This window comes from Oncorhynchus gorbuscha, linkage group LG08 (assembly GCF_021184085.1).
Source record: "Oncorhynchus gorbuscha isolate QuinsamMale2020 ecotype Even-year linkage group LG08, OgorEven_v1.0, whole genome shotgun sequence".
NCBI classification, from domain to species: Eukaryota; Metazoa; Chordata; class Actinopteri; order Salmoniformes; family Salmonidae; genus Oncorhynchus; species Oncorhynchus gorbuscha.
In genome coordinates, this window is record NC_060180.1 from 22,174,800 (window position 1) to 22,195,024 (window position 20,225).

At 45.4% G+C, this 20,225-nt stretch overlaps 1 protein-coding gene across 4 annotated transcripts in view; it reads left to right on the plus strand.

The window, feature by feature from the left end:
- LOC124041348 (cullin-9-like) overlaps positions 1 to 20,225 on the plus strand; it is a 74,442-nt gene that overhangs the window by 12,151 nt on the left and 42,066 nt on the right. For 3 of the 4 annotated variants that reach the window (XM_046358840.1, XM_046358837.1, XM_046358838.1), the window contains exons 3-14: positions 3,582 to 3,736; positions 7,074 to 7,661; positions 7,824 to 8,004; positions 8,167 to 8,357; positions 8,509 to 8,899; positions 9,202 to 9,394; positions 9,500 to 9,701; positions 9,870 to 10,063; positions 10,183 to 10,379; positions 13,425 to 13,662; positions 18,444 to 18,549; positions 18,807 to 19,034. In XM_046358840.1, the coding sequence (XP_046214796.1) occupies positions 3,582 to 3,736; positions 7,074 to 7,661; positions 7,824 to 8,004; positions 8,167 to 8,357; positions 8,509 to 8,899; positions 9,202 to 9,394; positions 9,500 to 9,701; positions 9,870 to 10,063; positions 10,183 to 10,379; positions 13,425 to 13,662; positions 18,444 to 18,549; positions 18,807 to 19,034 (2,864 nt within the window). The remainder of the gene's footprint in view (positions 1 to 3,581; positions 3,737 to 7,073; positions 7,662 to 7,823; positions 8,005 to 8,166; positions 8,358 to 8,508; positions 8,900 to 9,201; positions 9,395 to 9,499; positions 9,702 to 9,869; positions 10,064 to 10,182; positions 10,380 to 13,424; positions 13,663 to 18,443; positions 18,550 to 18,806; positions 19,035 to 20,225) is intronic. The other variant, XM_046358839.1, reaches the window with a different exon arrangement.

Consider the following 20,225-nt stretch of genomic DNA (forward strand, 5'->3'; position numbering starts at 1 on the left):
GTGGACTTCGGGAAACAGCAGAGGGAACACCCCCCTATCCACATCGATGGAACAGTAGTGGAGAGGGTAGCAAGTTTTAAGTTCCTCGGCATACACATCACAGACAAACTGAATTGGTCCACTCACACTGACAGCGTCGTGAAGAAGGCGCAGCAGCGCCTCTTCAACCTCAGGAGGCTGAAGAAATTTGGCTTGTCACCAAAAGCACTCACAAACTTCTACAGATGCACAATCGAGAGCATCCTGGCGGGCTGTATCACCGCCTGGTACGGCAACTGCTCCGCCCTCAACCGTAAGGCTCTCCAGAGGGTAGTGAGGACTGCACAACGCATCACCGGGGGCAAACTACCTGCCCTCCAGGACACCTACACCACCCGATGTTACAGGAAGGCCATAAAGATCATCAAGGACATCATCCACCCGATATATCCAGGCCACCAGGCAGCCTGTTCACCCCGCTATCATCCAGAAGGCGAGGTCAGTACAGGTGCATCAAAGCTGGGACCGAGAGACTGAAAAACAGCTTCTATCTCAAGGCCATCAGACTGTTAAACATCCACCACTAACATTGAGTGGCTGCTGCCAACACACTGTCATTGACACTGACCCAACTCCAGCCACTTTAATAATGGGAATTGATGGGAAATGATGTAAATATATCACTAGCCACTTTAAACAATGCTACCTTATATAATGTTACTTACCCTACATTATTCATCTCATACGCATATGTATATACTGTACTCTACATCATCGACTGCATCCTTATGTAATACATGTATCACTAGCCACTTTAACTATGCCACTTTGTTTACTTTGTCTACACACTCATCTCATATGTATATACTGTACTCGATACCATCTACTGTATGCTGCTCTGTACCATCACTCATTCATATATCCTTATGTACATATTCCTTATCCCCTTACATTGTGTATAAGACAGTAGTTTTGGAATTGTTAGTTAGATTACTTGTTGGTTATCACTGCATTGTCGGAACTAGAAGCACAAGCATTTCACTACACTCGCATTAACATCTGCTAACCATGTGTATGTGACAAATAACATTTGATTTGATTTGACTGTGTCAGCGTGCACGGCGCCTGGCATGCCACAGGCGTCGCTAGTGCACGATGGGACAAGGACATCCCTGCTGACCAAACCCTCCCCTAACCTGGACGATGCTGAACCAATTGTATGCCGTCCCTTAGGTCTCCCGGTCGCGGCCGGCTGCGACAGAGCCTGGACTCGAACCGAGAATCTCTAGTGGCACAGCTAGCACCACTGCGCACTCAGGAGGCCTGAAATGTATATTTTCTAACATGCTTTATGAAAACAGTGGAACATTCATTGAATTTGGCTGTTTTATTTTTATTGTAGGCTACTTTTTCTTTATTAAGCCACTCACAATGTTTTTATTCTAATAAAAACAATTGGAACCCCTTTTTTCTCTGCAATTTTCGATCTTGACTCATCGCTGCAACTCCCCAACGAGCTCGGGAGAGGCGAAGGTGGAGCCAGGCGTCCTCCAAAACATGACCTGCCTAACCGCGCTCCTTAACACCCGCCAGCTTAACCCGGAAGCCAGCCGCACCAATGTGTTGGAGGAAACACCGTCCAACTGGTGCCGTAGGCAGGCTGCAGGCACCGGCCCGCCACAAGGAGTCACTAGAGTGCAATGAGCTAAATAAAGCCCCATCTGCCAAACCCTGCCCTAACACGGACGATGCTGGGCCAATTGTGCGCAATCCTTTGGGTCCATGGCCGGTTGTGGAAAACCTGGGAATGAACCCAGGTCTGTAGTAACGACTATAGCACTGCGATGCAGTGTCACTAGGGAGGCCAAACTATAAAAAAAATATGAAGATCTGAATGCGTGTGCTCTGCTGTCTTGTATAGAATTGTCTCTTGGTTTCTGTACATTTTTAATTCCCTCTCCTTAGGCTATGAGGCTCACAATCTTGTGGAATTTTATTCGATGTAACTCCTATCAGGAAGGGCTGAGACCTTAGACATGACGCTAAGGGCAGCTCTGCATTCCCGTCAGTGTCTGTCACTGACTGATGTTTGTTTTCATTGCTGAGCCCTGTTGAGGAAATGCGTGAGTACACAGGAGATCTCTTGAACCCTGTCTGTGTTTACACTTTTGACATATTCTGAGGTGAATGGGAGCTGATATGGTTGTATGGTTGTAAAGGCCTTTGCTTTGTCACAAAGGTTGCGTTTTCACTAATTGGTCTTTTGACCAATAAGGTCAGCTCTGAAAAATATTTGATGTGAAAAGATCTGATGTGATTGGGTGAAAGACCAATTAGTGGAAAACGTAATTGGGCTGCCTGTAATCCTAGTCACACACTTCTGCACTTAAATATATTTGTTCACATGGATTTCTTGGTGCGAGTGCAAAAACAAAGACAGAATTTTAAGTTCTATTACCACGCCAGGATTTTAGGTTGTTTTGTAAGTGCAAATTGAGTGAAACTGAAATGTATTGTTAATCAGGTGATTACGATGATTAAGCTCTGGTATATCTCAACTCTCCTGGGACAGTGGTAACCACCTCATTAGATACTAGATGACAATTTTGCTTAATGTTTAAATACCTATTTTTTTTAATTAAAAAAAATCATAAAATTCCACTTCAATTCTTAATGAAGAATAATGGTTCTATCACGTATGTATGACCGTTAGAGCCGGGTGAATAAGTTTTATCTACTGCAGTCATATACCCTTGAAAGTGCCTCGGGTACGGCATGTTTTTTTATGTCTAGGGGAAACTACAGCTTTTTAAATGCCAACACGAAACCTTCTCTGGAGATGGTTTTGAAGCGCCACTGAATGAGCATTTTACTTGTTTGTAAAATAAGGCCGCTTCTGAAGCGGGGCCGACGTCCATCACTAGGTGACCAGAACTGTCAATCAAATAATCTTGAGCTACCTACGCGTTGCCTGCCTGCAGACCAGACCTGAAAAAGTACTTTGAAGGTCGTGAGATAATATTTAGTTGAAAGAAAACACATCTTCTGTTAGGAATTGGCTCCTACGATTCCGTATTTTTGGAATGGAGGAGACTGATTTAGTTCTGTACTTCTGAGAACACAAACACTCACATCTTTCATAGCAAGTTAGCAAAGGACTGAGGGAGAGGGGAGGGGCACAGTAGAAGCAGGCCGGCCACCAGGCAGACAGTTAGAACCGTGCACTAGGGCTGTCTATCGGCAATCAAACGCTGTATCTCGCAATGGAATGCTGTATTTTGCAATTAATTGGCTTGCAATGTCTCAATGTCATCATTGAATAGGTTAGGATATTCTACATGCAACATTCTACATCTCGTAACATTAGCGTCGAAAAAGTGCAGGCGAGCCAGCTGTACTGTGATTTTAAATTGTGTGTGTGGGGGGAGGGTGATGTTTTCTTAATGTTAAGGATCCCAATTTTACATTTACATTACATTAAATATTTGCACCCCTAATACTAGGTGTCATGACAGACCAACCAGTGAAAGCTCAGAGGGGGAGAGAGCACGAGGGAGAGTGTGTCCACATAAAATAACAATGGTGCTTCTGTCTTCCCCCAGGGAGCCGTGCCTATGTGCTCCTGTCACTCAGCCAGCAGGACGGTATTGAGCAGCACATGGACTTTGACAATCGCTACACCCTCCTGGAGCTGTTTGCAGAGACCACCTCCTCTGAGGAGCATGGCATCTCTTTTGAGGGAATCCACCTCCCTCAGGTAGCTACCAAATCACATTCTATGTCTATGTACAGTACCTTTACTCACCAATGTGTTCCTACATGTACCTCTAGATCAGGGCACGCCAACCCTGTTCCTGGAGAGCTAGCGTCCTGTAGGTTTTCACTCCAACCATGTTCCTGGAGAGCTAGCGTCCTGTAGGTTTTCACTCCAACCATGTTCCTGGAGAGCTAGCGTCCTGTAGGTTTTCACTCCAACCATGTTCCTGGAGAGCTAGCGTCCTGGAGAGTTACTGCCCTGTAGGTTTTCACTCCAACCATGTTCCTGGAGAGCTAGCGTCCTGTAGGTTTTCACTCCAACCATGTTCCTGGAGAGCTAGCTTCCTGTAGGTTTTCACTCCAACCATGTTCCTGGAGAGCTAGCATCCTGTAGGTTTTCACTCCAACCCTGTTCCTGGAGAGTTACTGCCCTGTAGGTTTTCACTCCAACCATGTTCCTGGAGAGCTAGCGTCCTGTAGGTTTTCACTCCAACCATGTTCCTGGAGAGCTAGCGTCCTGTAGGTTTTCACTCCAACCCTGTTCCTGGAGAGTTACTGCCCTGTAGGTTTTCACTCCATCCATGTTCCTGTAGAGCTACTGCCCTGTAGGTTTTCACTCCAACCATGTTCCTGGAGAGCTAGCGTTCTGTAGGTTTTCACTCCAACCATGTTCCTGGAGAGTTACTGCCCTGAAGGTTTTCCCTCCAACCATGTTCCTGGAGAGCTAGCGTCCTGTAGGTTTTCACTCCAACCCTGTTCCTGGAGAGTTACTGCCCTGTAGGTTTTCACTCCAACCATGTTCCTGGAGAGCTACTGCCCTGTAGGTTTTCACTCCAACCATGTTCCTGGAGAGCTAGCATTCTGTTCTGTAGGTTTTCACTCCAACCATGTTCCTGGAGAGTTACTGCCCTGAAGGTTTTCCCTCCAACCATGTTCCTGGAGAGGTAGCGTCCTGTAGGTTTTCACTCCAACCCTGTTCCTGGAGAGTTACTGCCCTGTAGGTTTTCACTCCAACCATGTTCCTGGAGAGCTAGCGTCCTGTAGGTTTTCACTCCAACCATGTTCCTGGAGAGCTAGCGTCCTGGAGAGTTACTGCCCTGTAGGTTTTCACTCCAACCCTGTTCCTGGAGAGTTACTGCCCTGTAGGTTTTCACTCCATCCATGTTCCTGGAGAGCTACTGCCCTGTAGGTTTTCACTCCAACCATGTTCCTGGAGAGCTAGCGTTCTGTAGGTTTTCACTCCAACCATGTTCCTGGAGAGCTAGCGTCCTGGAGAGTTACTGCCCTGTAGGTTTTCACTCCAACCATGTTCCTGGAGAGCTAGCGTCCTGTAGGTTTTCACTCCAACCATGTTCCTGGAGAGCTAGCTTCCTGTAGGTTTTCACTCCAACCATGTTCCTGGAGAGCTAGCATCCTGTAGGTTTTCACTCCAACCCTGTTCCTGGAGAGTTACTGCCCTGTAGGTTTTCACTCCAACCATGTTCCTGGAGAGCTAGCGTCCTGTAGGTTTTCACTCCAACCCTGTTCCTGGAGAGTTACTGCCCTGTAGGTTTTCACTCCAACCATGTTCCTGGAGAGCTACTGCCCTGTAGGTTTTCACTCCAACCATGTTCCTGGAGAGCTAGCGTCCTGTAGAGTTCCTGGAGAGCTGCCCTGTAGGTTTTCACTCCAACCATGTTCCTGGAGAGCTAGCGTCCTGTAGGTTTTCACTCCAACCATGTTCCTGGAGAGCTAGCCCTGGAGAGTTACTGCCCTGGAGAGTTTTCACTCCAACCATGTTCCTGGAGCTTCTGTAGTAGGTTTTCACTCCAACCATGTTCCTGGAGAGCTAGCTGTAGGTTTTCACCTGTTCCTGGAGAGTTACTGCCCTGAAGGTTTTCACTCCAACCATGTTCCTGGAGAGCTAGCGTCCTGGAGAGTTACTGCCCTGTTTTTCACTCCAACCATGTTCCTGGAGAGCTACTGCCCTGTAGGTTTTCACTCCAACCATGTTCCTGGAGAGCTAGCGTCCTGTAGGTTTTCACTCCAACCATGTTCCTGGAGAGTTACTGCCCTGAAGGTTTTCCTCCAACCATGTTCCTGGAGAGCTAGCGTCCTGTAGGTTTTCACTCCAACCCTGTTCCTGGAGAGTTACTGCCCTTTTTCACTCCAACCATGTTCCTGGAGAGCTAGCGTCCTGTAGGTTTTCACTCCAACCATGTTCCTGGAGAGCTAGCGTCCTGGAGAGTTACTGCCCTGTAGGTTTTCACTCCAACCATGTTCCTGGAGAGCTAGCTTCCTGTAGGTTTTCACTCCAACCATGTTCCTGGAGAGCTAGCATCCTGTAGGTTTTCACTCCAACCCTGTTCCTGGAGAGTTACTGCCCTGTAGGTTTTCACTCCAACCATGTTCCTGGAGAGCTAGCGTCCTGTAGGTTTTCACTCCAACCATGTTCCTGGAGAGCTAGCGTCCTGTAGGTTTTCACTCCAACCCTGTTCCTGGAGAGTTACTGCCCTGTAGGTTTTCACTCCATCCATGTTCCTGTAGAGCTACTGCCCTGTAGGTTTTCACTCCAACCATGTTCCTGGAGAGCTAGTGTTCTGTAGGTTTTCACTCCAACCATGTTCCTGGAGAGTTACTGCCCTGAAGGTTTTCCCTCCAACCATGTTCCTGGAGAGCTAGCGTCCTGTAGGTTTTCACTCCAACCCTGTTCCTGGAGAGTTACTGCCCTGTAGGTTTTCACTCCAACCATGTTCCTGGAGAGCTACTGCCCTGTAGGTTTTCACTCCAACCATGTTCCTGGAGAGCTAGCGTTCTGTTCTGTAGGTTTTCACTCCAACCATGTTCCTGGAGAGTTACTGCCCTGAAGGTTTTCCCTCCAACCATGTTCCTGGAGAGCTAGCGTCCTGTAGGTTTTCACTCCAACCCTGTTCCTGGAGAGTTACTGCCCTGTAGGTTTTCACTCCAACCATGTTCCTGGAGAGCTAGCGTCCTGTAGGTTTTCACTCCAACCATGTTCCTGGAGAGCTAGCGTCCTGGAGAGTTACTGCCCTGTAGGTTTTCACTCCAACCCTGTTCCTGGAGAGTTACTGCCCTGTAGGTTTTCACTCCAACCATGTTCCTGGAGAGCTACTGCCCTGTAGGTTTTCGCTCCAACCTGAATCTAACGCACTTGATTTGAATAATTAGCTGGTTGATAAGCTGAATCAGCTTATTTACAACTGGAGTTGGAGCGAAAACCAACTGGAGGGTAGCTGGAGGGTAGCTGTCCAGGAACTGAGTTGGAGAACCCTGTCCTAGATCAAACCAGTAAATGACCTATTGCTAAGATGGAATGTGACGTTTCCCGTGTGCTCCAGATCCCAGGGAAGCTACTGTTCTCCCTGGTGAAGCGGTACCTGTGTGTGACGTCCCTGATGGACAAGCTCAACACGGCAGGGGTGGAGTCAAGCTCTGAGCGGCAAGACGCACCAGGCTCCTCCTCAGGGACAGGCCACCAGCAAGAGAACCTACGTGTCCAGCGAGAGTTTGAGTTCACCATGGCCATGGCTAACCTCATCTCTGAGCTGGTTCACGTCATGGGCTGGGACCACAACCGGCAACCGCCACAGTCCAGCAGCCTGGCCCAGGGCAGGGCCTGCAGAGAGGACCAGGAGGACGTGCTGCCCCGCCGCATGCTGCGCTCCATATTCCAGCCCCGCTTCTCTGCCTCTGCCTTTCCTGTCTTTACCACCTCAAGCATGGCAGCCACAACACCACCCAAGAAGAAGACCGGCAGCTGCTTCAGGACACGCACAGACTTTGCCAGCCGCTCTGCTTACGTGGAATACGTGCAGGACAACCTGAAGAGCGGCATGTTGGTCCGTATGCTGGAGGACTATGAGGAAGTCAGCACTGGTGATGAGGGGGACTTCCGCTACAGTAACGACGGCTCGCCACCAGTGCAGGTACAAAACATCACACCTGGTATCAGCACACAGCTGGCTCCTGAGATCTGATTAAGGGTTTAGAGTGATGACGGAGTTACAAAAACCTTTATTAACAATATAAGCTCACATTTGCTTCAATGTGATTGGCTTATTGCGGTCTGCTTCTTTTTGTGGGCACAGGTGTACTGGAACTCCCTATCTCGGACCTACTGGGTGCACTGGCACATGGTTGAGATCATGGCCGCGGGCACCAGTGGACAGGGTGAGAAAGACGTCCAGGAGAAGGCCTCCTCCCTGACTGAGACCATCAAGCTAACGGCTGGTAAGAGGGGGTCACCTGCACCCACAGACTCGCACTTAAGTAAGTGACTTTCAACAATAGCGTGGCTCCGAAAGCATCAAGGCACATGAACGTTGAGCCCTAATGCACTTGCAGGTTATTCTGTAATCTCAACAAAATGCCCAAATATTGTTTTATTAGTAACTGTCTAATATTGTTGGTGTTGTGTTCCCTTGTATGTAGTGAGTCAGACATTCTTCTCCAAGCCTCCTGGTGGGCTGTACTCGTTGCCTTACCTGGCTGAGGGGCTGCATGCTGATGGCGCCACCCTGAGCCGGGCTGAGTGGTGGGAAGTGCTCTTCTTCATCAAGAAGCTGGAACCAAAGCAACAGCAGGAGATCAACAACATCCTACGTCAGAGCCTCGATGAACAGGCAAGTGTCCATCACTCCATCCTCCCCTCTGGCTTCAAACCCCTCACTCTCTAATCTAATCATTCTTCCTGTTCTTTTCATGACTCTCAGCCCCCATGCAAGTTGACCATAGATTTAATGTTTTTTGACTTGCTTCTCTCTGCTTTGTCAGATGTCAGACGCAGATGAGGCCACTCTTATTCGGCTGTCGGTGCCAGGCGAGGTGGCCCGTAAGTTGCTCCACTACCTGAAGCAGACCCTGCAGAACTCGTGTCTGTGGGACCTGCTCTGCTCCCACTCCTTCTCTAAACACTACATGAGGCGCGGTGGGGGAGGCCTGGAGGATGACGAGCTGCTGCCCGACGGCTGCCCGGGCTCTTCTGGCCTGGGAGGAGGACAGGGCACCTCTTCATCTGCTGGCACTGCTTCCTCCTCTTCTGTCATGGGCTCATTTTCTAAGAAGCCTAAGAAGGAGAGTCCTACAGACTATATCTCTGACACCGAGTCTGAATTGCCCATGGAAGAGTCTAACTACTCAGAAGACCTGGAGGAGAAGATGAAAGGTGTGGCAGTCAGTGTATTTGAGCTTTGTTTGTTTTTTCATTTGGAAAACTACCTCTAGCTGTAGCCAACACTATTTTTCCATTGAAAGACAAGTGAAACCATTTTTGTTGTTGTAGCAAAATATTTTGCAATGTGAAAGTGAAAACGAGTGTTTATTTGACAAATTCAGGTTGATCCCTCTCAATTTCAGTCCATTTGCTTCCGTTTGGTTCCTAGTGAATATACCCCAGGATACAGGATGATTTACTTCATGACAGCCATTCTTACTCTAACATGCTTTGCCTTGTGTTTTCCCCACCAGTGTTCAACAACTCCAAGGTGCAGGGCAAGAAGACGGCCCTGGAGAAGCTTGGGGAGGTGGTGGACATCATGAAGAAGAGTGGCTCAGATCCAGTCCAGCAGCTGGCTGGAATCAAGTTTATCACCAAGGTCCTAGAGCACGAGGGGCCTCAGGAAAGGAGCACCCTCAGGACAGACGCTGTCCAGACCATCCGGTAAGGCTGCTGCCTGCACACTTCCTCTCTTATAGGGTCACATTTGACATTTGTGTCCTCCCAACACGATCTTTGACTTTTCTCTGCCCCCCTCCCTCCCCACAGGGATAAAGTCCTGAAGCTTGTGGTCGACATGCTGTGTGGGCAGCCCAAGGAGAATGTGGTCAACACCCTGCGTCTCACCCGCACCCTCATGGTCAAGTACGAGTGGAGGGTCTCCTTTGCCACGGAGGGGGGCGTCAAAGCCATCCTCTCTTGTATGCAGGAATACCCCACTGTTCCACAGATCCAGCAAGTTGCCCTGGCGGTGAGTTCCCAATCACTTTGTTGTGAGTTGTTTTTACTCCCGCCAGTTATGTAATCTAGCTAGATTTCTTACGCAGGGGATGACAAGTATAATGAGAACTCTATAGCTGTAAAGTAGAAGCTTTCTATCATGTTTCTGTCCACGATTGATTTCTTCCCTCCGCTCTAGACTCTGATGGTCGTCACAGGCGCCAGTAAGTATAACCTTAGCAGCATGAGCAGCTGCTGTCTTCCTCTTTCTGAGTCTGCCACACCCATGATGCTCGGAGTCTTTGCCAGTATTGGCTCTGCCACCCCCGAGGGCTCCAAGGGACTGCTGGCTGCCATCCCTGCTGCCATTGAACTGATGCTCAACACACCTGGGTATGTCATTTGCACCTCGACCGGCTCTCAAAGGGAATGTTAACATGCCCAACTCCTATAATGAGACTGCTTTTGTTACAGTAGAGGCTAAGGGATATCTGCTCTCTCTCTCCTACCAGGTGTATGTTGTCGGTAAGGAACGGTCTGTTGGTGATCATCATGCTGATCTCTAGTAGTAAGAGCCTGGCGGAGCAGCTGGTGGCCTGTGATGTCAGCACCGTGCTCAAGAAGTGCCTCGCGGCGTCGCGGCCAGAGAAATGGCTGGCCATCATCGCCCTCAACCACATCTCCATGGACCACAAGCTGGAGAAAAAAGGTGCGATTTCACTGCTCATCTGAACACACTCCTCAATAAGTGCTGAGTTACGGTTATGTATTGGCGTGCAACTAGCCAGCTAGGAACATGAGCTTTTTCTGCCACGCCTCTTTTAATTACTATGATAGTTCCTTCTAACAATAAATAACAATGTGGACAACAGGGTTTTTTCGGGATCAAAATTGGGTTTTGGTGTTGGTTGTGGTGGGGGCATGGCCATTTTAGAGGCTCTCCTGTTGGCCACAGTAATACAATTTTGCTGTTTTAAAGCCAATTTCATGCAATTCTACACATTTTTCCATGAGACAGAGAAATTTGCTGTAAAATACAATTTCCTGCAATTCTACACTTTGCCATGAGGCTGAGAGGAAAATGTGCAGTTTTAAAGCAAATTTCCTGCAATTCTACACTTTTTGCCATGGCTATCAGAGTGACTCAAACATTAAAGCAAAATCAAAGGGGCCCTATGCCATGACAAAAATACTACAATTTGGGATTCTCCCTGACTGTCTAGCTTTTATTTTGGTGATTTTCCTGGAGAGAAGTGGCTTCTTTGCTTCCCTTCTTGACACCAGACCATCCTCCAAAAGTCTTTGCCTCACTGTGCGTGCAGATTAGAGGTCGACCGATTAATCGGAATGGCCGATTAATTAGGGCCGATTTCAAGTTCTCATACCAATCGGAAATCGGTATTTTTGGGCTCCGATTATTATTTTTTTGTATACCTTTTATTAAACTAGGCAAGTCAGTTAAGAACACATTCTTATTTTCAATGATGGCCTAGGAACTGTGGGTTAACTGCCTTGTTCAGGGGCAGAACGACAGATTTTCACCTTGTCAGCTCAGGGGTCCAATCTTGCAACCGCACAGTTAACTAGTCCAACGCTCTAACCATTGCACTCCACGAGTAGCCTGCCTGTTACGCGAATGCAGTAGAAGCCAAGGTAAATAGCTAGCTAGCATTCAACTTATATTATAAAAAATTTAAAAAATCATAATCACTAGTTATAACTACTAATCCAGTTTAGTAGGCAATATTAACCAGGTGAAATTGTCATTTCTCTTGTGTTCATTGCACGCAGAGGCAGGGTATATGCAACAGTTTGGGCTGCCTGGCTCATTGCGAACTAATTTGCCAGAATTTTACGTAATTATGAGATACATTGAAGGTTGTGCAATGTAACAAGAATATTTAGACTTAGGGATGCCACCCATTAGATAAAATACCAAACGGTTCCATATTTCACTGAAATAATAAACGTTTTGTTTTCGAAATGATAGTTTCCGGATTCGATCATATTAATGACCAAAGGCTCGTATTTCTGTGTGTTATTACGTTATAATTAAGTCTGATTTGACAGAGCAGTCTGACTGAGCAGCAGCAGGCCCGTAATCATTCATTCAAACAGCACTTTCGTGCGTTTTGCCAGCAGCTCTTCGCAAGCACAGCGCTGTTTATGACTTCATGCCTATCAGCCTAATGGCTGGTGTAACAGATGTGAAATGGCTAGCTCGTTAGCTGGGTGTGCGCTAATACTGTTTCAAACTTAACTTGCTTTTAGATTTGGAGTAGTTATTCCCCTTGCGCTGCAAGGGCCTCGGCTTTTGTGGAGCGATGGGTAACGATGCTTCGAGGGTGGCTGTTGTCGATGTGTTCCTGGTTCGAGCCCAGGTAGAGGCAAGGAGGGGGACGGAAGCTATACTGTTACACCGGCAATACATAGTGCCTATAAGAACATCCAATAGTCAAAGGTATATGAAATACAAATGGTATAGAGAGAAATAGTCCTATAAATACTATATTAACTACAACCTAAAACGTCTTACCTTGGAATATTGAAGTCTCATGTTAAAAGGAACCACCAACTTTCATATGTTCTCATGTTCTGAGCAAGGAACTGAAACGTTAGCTTTTTTACATGGCACATATTTTACATGGCACACATTTTTACATGGCACATATTACTTTTTTCTCCAACACTTTGTTTTTGCATGATTTAAACCAAATTGAAAATTTTTCATTATTTATTTGAGGCTAAATTGATTTTATTGATGTTTTATATTAAGTTAAAATGAGTGTTTATTCAGTATTGTTGTAATTGTCATTATTACAAATAAAACAAAATGCCGGATAAAAAAAAAAAAAACGGTATCGGCTTTTTTTGGTCCTCCAATAATCGGTATCAGTATCGGCGTTGAAAAATCATAATCGGTCGACCTCTAATGCAGATGCACTCACACCTGCCTGCTGCCATTCCTGAGCAAGCTCTGTACTGGTGGTGCCCCGATCCCACAGCTGAATCAACTTTAGGAGATGGTCCTGGCACTTGCTGGACTTTCTTAGGTGCCCTGAATCCTTCTTCACAACAATTGAACCACTCTCTTTGAAGTTCTTGATGATCTGATAAATGGTTGATTTAGGTGCAATCTTACTGGCAGCAATATCCTTGCCTGTGAAGCCCTTTTTGTGCAAAGCAATGATGACTGCACGTGTTTCCTTGCAGGTAACCATGGTTGACAGAGGAAGAACAATGATTCCAAGCACCACCCTACTTTTGAAGCTTTCAGTCTGTTATTCAAACTCAATCAGCGTGACAGAGTGATCTCCAGCCTTGTCCTCGTCAATACTCACACCTGTGTTAACGAGAGAATGACTGACATGATGTCAGCTGGTCCTTTTGTGACAGGGCTGAAATTCAGTGGAAATGTTCTTTGGGGATTCAGTTCATTTGCATGGCAAAGAGGGACTTTGCAATTAATTTCAATTAATCTGATCACTCTTCATAACATTCTGGAATATATGTAAATTGCCATCATACAAACTGAGGCAGCAGACTTTGTGGAAATTAATATTTGTGTCATTCTCAACTTTTGGCCACGTCTGTACAAACTCTAAGTTTACACTGAATGTTTTTCCATTATTTTCAATTTTCTTAAGTTATTTGTGGCCCATAAAAACAATTAGGTGGGCCGCCCAGTACTTTTCTATGCACAACCCTGGACAAAGAGGATGAATTGAGTTCTGTTCTGAATATGTCCCCTCAGAGTTGATGGAGGAGTTGGACTTCAAGGATGCGGAGCTAAAGATGCTGGTGGTGAGCCTGAAAGAGATGACAGCCAACAAGGAGGTGATCCTGACCCTGGAGCAGCTGCTCTGTGACAACTCCTCCCAGCTAGAGGAGGAGTGCAACCAGGTGACCCGTAGCCGAGAGACCTACCAGGACCTGGTGCGCCTCATGGACCAGCACCGGGCTGACCGGGCCACACAGCTCTCCATCCTCAGGTGAGACGGCGCTTTTTCGAAACTGTAACATGAAAAATGGTTCGGTACTAGAATTTGTTACTTTCGGTACTTCTGTAAAGTGTGTCTCACATCATATACGGATTGAGTCTATCTAGTAATTTGTCTGAATCTTCTTAAGGGAGCAGAATAAGCTAGTCAGGATGCTTGCGCATGCAGAAGACTCGGTGCGAGACACTTTTGAGGAGAGAGAGAGAATGCCGACAGCATGGCTTCTTCAAACGAAAACATAGTACCTCCACACCTGTAGCTTGTTGACAAAATTGGCTGCAGCATGTAACTATTCGAATGCTTTGATTACAGAGAAGATGAGACAGCCCACCAAAACAACTAAGCAAAAGGTGTTACAAATCCGTGCAGTACAAGGGAGCTTTATTTCCAAAACGACATAAAAAAAACTATTTTACAGATAACATTTGCATTGTAATGTTGTCCTTTTTCTATGAAATTTTTTTTTTTTTGGAGTGACAATGACATGAACATGTATTCCAACAAGGCATTCATGTTACCATTATAATATGATCACACAACTCAAAAGTAATGTGAAATGCGCTCATAGCTTGACAGCAATATATTTACACTACTTAGAGTTTCTGGGCTTGTTACTAGCAGTAGCCACTAGCCAGCTAACAGCCCTGGGGGGTTACTACAGTTCCCAGATTGCATTTCACTTCCCAGGGTGCAATACACCATTGCACCCTGGGAAGTGAAATGCAATCTGGGAACTGTAGTATGCTGTGTGAAATCTATTGTATTTCTATGGTGTGTAGACTTGCAATATACAAGCTTCAGAAGTTAGCTTGTGTTTTTGTCATTTTGGAACTTAACTATTTAATTCATTAAATTATTTAGCTATAATGAATCCGTCTGTCACTTGACCCAATATTATGGCCCAATATTATGGCCATAGATGAGCAAATTAACCCTCAAATAATTTTTTAAAAGTGTAGATAAAATTGTAAAAATGTGTATTGTCTGCTCTGAGTCTCTATGGTTTTGCGTAAGGAAATTGAAGGTATTTTTCTGTTCTTTAATATGGTGTTTTATTTTTGAAAGAAATTGAGTATACACTGGACAAAAGTATAATCGCAACAATAAAGTGTTGGTTTCATGAGGTAAAAAAAAGTCCTATACATTTTATTATGCACAGAAAGATTATTTCTTTCAAATTTCCAGTACAAATGTGTTTATTTCCCTGTTAGTGAGCATTTCTCCTTTGCTAAGATAATCCATCTACTTTACAGGTGTGGCATTTCAAGAAGCTGATTAAACAAGCATGATCATTAGGCCACTTTAAAATGTCCAGTTTTGTCACAGAACATAATGCCTGGGGCCAATAAAAGGCCACTTTAAAATGTACAGTTTTGTCACAGAACATAATGCCACAGATGTCTCAAGTTTTGAGGAAACGTGCAATTGGCATGCAGACTGCAGGAATGTCCACCAGAGCTGTTGACAGAGAATTGAACATTGATTTCTCTACCGTAACGTCGCTTTAGAGAATTTGGCAGTATGTCCAACCGGCCTCTCACCCACGTGTACCCATGCCAGCCCAGGACCTTGACATCCAACTTCTACACCTGTGGGATTGTCTGAGGGGGCGGAGTTCTGAGGAGTATTTCTGTCTGTAATAAAGCCCTTTTGTGGCAAACTCCTTCTTATTGGCTGGGCCTGGATCCCTACCCTTGGCTGTGCCCCTGCCTAGTCATGTAAAATCCATAGATTAGTGCCTAATGAATTTATTTCAATTGACTGATTTACTTATGTACTGCAATTTAGTAAAATCTTTGAAATTGTTGCATGTAGCGTTTTATTTTTGTTCAGTATAGAATAGAAATTATATTTTATTTGCTCTACCAGTAATCAAACTGTTGTTCAATGTTTAACCACTGGGCTTTAGTTTTTATTTATTCTGTGACTAACTACGCTTTCTTTTTTTTTCTTTCTCCATAGTATAGTTTCGGTATAGAGTATCATGATGCTTAACCTGGTATTGATGTAAAATATCTGGTATCGTGACAAGACACTAACTATAGGGTTTACTTGTTGGAATGCCATGTCAGTGCCTAGATCCTGTCATCAATACTGTGTAATGAACCTCAAAGGACCGTAGGTTATGTTCAGTGCCTACGGTAAAGTATTCAGACCCCTTTTCCACATTTTGTTACCTTAAAGCCTTATATGAAAATGGATTTAAAAAAATGAATCCTCAATCTACACACACTGACAGAACAGGTTTTCAGAAATGTTTGCAAATGTAATAATAAAAATAATTTAAAAATCATATTTACGTAACTATTCAGACCCTTTACTCAGTCTTACAAGCTTGGCACACCTGTTTTTGAGGAGTTTCTACCATTCTTCTCTGCAGATCCTCAAGCTCTGTCAGGTTGGATTGGGAGCATTACTGCACCGCTATTTCTCGGTCTTTCCATTTTACATTACATTTAAGTCATTTAGCAGACGCTCTTATCCAGAGCGACTTACAAATTGGTGCATTCACCTTATGACATCCAGTGGAACAGTCACTTTACAATAGTGCATCTAAATCTTAAAGGGGGGGGGGGTGAGAGGGATTACTTATCCTAGGTATTCCTTAAAGAGGTGGGGTTTCATGTGTCTCCGGAAGGTGGTGATTGACTCCGCTGTCCTGGCGTCGTGAGGGAGTTTGTTCCACCATTGGGGGGGCCAGAGCAGCGAACAGTTTTGACTGGGCTGAGCGGGAGCTGTACTTCCTCAGTGGTAGGGAGGCGAGCAGGCCAGAGGTGGATGAACGCAGTGCCCTTGTTTGGGTGTAGGGCCTGATCAGAGCCTGGAGGTACTGAGGTGCCGTTCCCCTCACAGCTCCGTAGGCAAGCACCATGGTCTTGTAGCGGATGCGAGCTTCAACTGGAAGCCAGTGGAGAGAGCGGAGGAGCGGGGTGACGTGAGAGAACTTGGGAAGGTTGAACACCAGACGGGCTGCGGCGTTCTGGATGAGTTGTAGGGGTTTAATGGCACAGGCAGGGAGCCCAGCCAACAGCGAGTTGCAGTAATCCAGACGGGAGATGACAAGTGCCTGGATTAGGACCTGCGCCGCTTCCTGTGTGAGGCAGGGTCGTACTCTGCGGATGTTGTAGAGCATGAACCTACAGGAACGGGCCACCACCTTGATGTTAGTTGAGAACGACAGGGTGTTGTCCAGGATCACGCCAAGGTTCTTAGCGCTCTGGGAGGAGGACACAATGGAGTTGTCAACCGTGATGGCGAGATCATGGAACGGGCAGTCCTTCCCCAGGAGGAAGAGCAGCTCCGTCTTGCCGAGGTTCAGCTTGAGGTGGTGATCCGTCATCCACACTGATATGTCTGCCAGACATGCAGAGATGCGATTCGCCACCTGGTCATCAGAAGGGGGAAAGGAGAAGATTAATTGTGTGTCGTCTGCATAGCAATGATAGGAGAGACCATGTGAGGTTATGACAGAGCCAAGTGACTTGGTGTATAGCGAGAATAGGAGAGGGCTTTCCATAGATGTTAGATCGGGTTCAAGTCCGGGCTCTGGCTGGGCCACTCAAGGACATTTGGACGCTTGTCCCGAAACCATTCCTGCTTTGTTGGCTGTGTGCTTAGGGTTGTCTTCCTGTTGAAAGGTGAACCTTCACCTCAGTCTGAGGTCCTGAGGGCTCTGGAGCAGGTTTTCTTAAAGGATCTCTCTGTACTTTGCTCTGTTCATCTTTGCCACAATCCTGACTAGTCTCCTAGTCCCTGCCTCTGAAAACATCCCCACAGCATGATGCTGCCACCGCCATGTTTCACCGTAAGGATGGTGCCAGGTTTCCTCCAGACGTGACTTTGGCATTCAGGACAAAGAGTTCAATCTTGATTTCGTCAGACCAGAGAATCTTGTTTCTCATGGTCTGCGAGTCTTTTTAGGTGCCTTTTGGCAAACTCTAAGCGGGTTGTCATGTCACTGAGGAGTGACTTCTGGCTGGCCACTCTACCATAAAGTCCTGATTGGTGGTGTGCTGCAGAGATGGTTGTCCTTCAGGAAGGTTCTCCACTCTCCACAAAGGAATTCTAGAGCTCTGTCAGAGTGACCATCAGGTTTTGTTTGTCATCTCCCTGACCAAGGCCCTAAACCCCTGATTGCTCAGTTTGACTGGGCATCTAGCTCTAGGAAGTGGCTTGGTGGTTCCAAACTACTTCCATTTTAGAATGATGGAGGCCACTGTTTTTTTAGTGACCTTCAATGCTGTAGACATTTTTTTGGTACCCTTCCCCAGATCTGTGCCCTGACAAAATCCTGTCTTGGAGCTCTATGGACAATTCCTTCGACCTCATGGCTTGGTTTTTGCTCTAATATGCACTGTCAGCTGTGGGACATTTTTTTATAGACCGGTGTGTGCTTTTCCAAATCATGTCCAGTGAATTGAATTTACCACAGGTGGACTCCAATCTAGTTGTAGAAACATCTGAAGGATGATCAATGGAAACAGGATACACCTGAGCTCAATTTCGAGTCTCATAGCAAAGGGGCTGAATACTTATGTAAATAAGCAAAAAATTACATTTGCAAAAATGTCAACCTGTTTTTGCTTTGTTATTGTGTGTAGATTGCTGAGGAAATTATTTTATTTAATCAAATTTAGAATAATGCTGTAACATAACAAAATGTGGAAAAACTCAAGTGGTCTGAATACTTTCCGAATGGCACTGTATATATGCAATGCATGTATTGTGTCAGGTGGTTACAGTTGGGACTGTTTTTATATTATCTCCTGTAGAATATTGAACAAGGTCTTGGACAATTACCAGGAGGATCTGCTTCCATGGCATGAGAGCATAGAACCATGCTTGTCTTCTATGACCACATTCATCAATGACCGTGAGGTAAGAAACATCTTCCCACATGTGGCTGATGGCACCTTAATTGGGGAGGACTGGCTCATAGTAATGACTCAAATGGAATGGTATCAAACATATGGTTTTAATGTGTTTGATTTCAATCCATTCCAGCCATTATTTTGACCTGCCCTCACCAGCCTCCTGTGGATCCTCCATGATTATAAACGCATAGCTATAATCCTGTGTTTCTATTTTAGCTAATGGTCATGACGCAAGTTTTTCTCTCTCTTTTTTCCCCATAGGTTGTCCAGCAGCTCATCCGCTTCCTGTATCGCCTGGCCTCTCTGAACAAAGACTATGCCGTGGTGATGTGTCGTCTGGGCACAAAGGAAGCCCTGGTCAAGGCGCTGGACAAGCACAGTGTCAACCTGCTTATGGTCACAGAGCTGCGGGACTTAATCACAGACTGTGATAAGTACGCCAATCTCTACAAGAAAATGACCACCAGTGTTCTGGCTGGTTGCATACAGGTTTAGTACAAGTGCTACTATCTAACTATTCAGCAGTTATATTTTAACTCCACATTGTTTTTTCCCCACAGCTAAACCTATTGCTCTTTAATTAAAAATAAAATAATAATTACCTTGACATGGTCAAATAACTCAAGCATAGATTGGTAACTTTTGAGTAACTTTGTTAAAAAGAATGGCATCGATTCACTATAGGTGGCGCTGTCATGATCATTCACTTAAATCATCATATCCGCCACCCTGTTTGACCTTGTGACTTGAAACCTTGTGTTTAGTTGTCAAATTTGCCTCAAGGACCCATAAGGTCCATTAGTATAAATTTCCCTCCATCTTTGACATTTGCAAGATGTGATAGCATGCTAAAATATGAACCATATAACCATAAAACACAATTTGGGATGTAGGCCCATGGTACAGTTGATGTCGGAAGTTTACATACACTAAGGTTGGAGTCATTAAACTCGTTTTTCAACCACTCCACAAATTTCTTGTTAACTATAGTTTTGGCAAGTCGTTAGGACATCTACTTTGTGCATGACACAAGTAATTTTTCCAACAATTGTTTACAGACAGTTTATTTCACTTATAACTCACTGTATCACAATTTCAGTGGGTCAGAAGTTTACATACACTTAATTGACTGTGCCTTTTTAAACAGCTTGGAAAATGTCATAAAATTGTCATGGCTTAAGAAGCGTCTGTTAGGCTAATTGACATAATTTGAGTCAATTAGATGTGTACCTGTGGATGTATTTCAAGGCCTACCTTCAAACTCACCGCCTCTTTGCTAGACATCATGGGAAATCAAAAGAAATCAGCCAAGACCTCAGAAAAAAAATTGTAGACCTCCACAAGTCAATTTCATCCTTGGGAGTAGTTTCCTTTCGCCTGAAGGTACCACGTTCATCTGTACAAAAAATGGGATCACGTAGCTGTCATACCGCTCAGGAAGGAGACATTTTCTGTCTCCTAGAGATTAACGTACTTTGGTGCGAAAATCCCAGAACAACAGCAAAGGACTGTGTGAAGATGTTGGAGGAAACGGGTACAAAAGTATCTATATCCACAGTAAAACGAGTCCTAAATCGACATAACCTGAAAGGCCGCTCAGCAAGGAATTAATTGTATTTATTTCACCTTTATTTAACCAGGTAGGCAAGTTGAGAACATGTTCTCATTTACATTTGCGAC